This window comes from Anopheles darlingi, chromosome 3 (genome assembly GCF_943734745.1).
Source record: "Anopheles darlingi chromosome 3, idAnoDarlMG_H_01, whole genome shotgun sequence".
NCBI classification, from domain to species: domain Eukaryota; kingdom Metazoa; phylum Arthropoda; class Insecta; order Diptera; family Culicidae; genus Anopheles; species Anopheles darlingi.
Window position 1 is genome coordinate 14,171,467 of NC_064875.1, and position 573 is coordinate 14,172,039.

The following is a 573-nucleotide window of genomic DNA, read 5'->3' on the forward strand; positions in this document are numbered from 1 at the left end:
TCCGGAGAGGTAAGAACTCATACAATGTCCCCGTGGCGATCCGCGATCCGTCGAGGATCAGTGTTCATTTTCAATCGTTCTCTCTTCCCTGACCAGGTAACGGTGCGATGGGTATCTCGAACTCGCTGGGTGCCAACAGTCTCGCAATCCTGTTCTCTCTAGGTCTGCCATGGTTCATACGAACGATGGTGAACGGAGGAGCAGCAACGGGAGGCTTCGTTAGTATACAATCGTACGGCGTACAGTACTCGGTGCTGGCCCTGTTCGCTGCCATCCTTACGCTGTACATAGTGCTGTACATTGCCAAGTACACAATCCGGAAGCTAGTCGGCGTTGCATTGGCAGTTGGCTATCTGCTGATCGTGACGTTCATGATCCTGGTTGAGCTCGACGTGTTCTTCCCGGCCAACAATAGATGCTGAATAGGACCTTCACCTGCTCAGTCTGTGAAGCTGTTGTAAATAGAGAGTTACGATAAATTATTATTAGATAAACGATAGTATGTTTGAGCAGTATTTTATGTTCAACTGTTAGAATTATCGGAATAAAAACAGAGAGAGTATTATATTTTAA

General features: G+C 46.8%; 1 protein-coding gene across 2 annotated transcripts in view; it reads left to right on the forward strand.

Moving 5' to 3' along the window:
- Positions 1–573, forward strand: part of LOC125957114 (sodium/potassium/calcium exchanger 4-like) — a 2,805-nt gene extending 2,232 nt beyond the window's left edge. For both annotated transcript variants that reach the window (XM_049689558.1, XM_049689559.1), the window contains 2 exons: positions 1–9; positions 97–573. The exon at positions 1–9 is cut by the window's left edge and continues 757 nt beyond it. In XM_049689558.1, coding sequence (XP_049545515.1) covers positions 1–9; positions 97–422 — 335 coding nt within the window. In that variant the 3' untranslated portion in view covers positions 423–573. The remainder of the gene's footprint in view (positions 10–96) is intronic.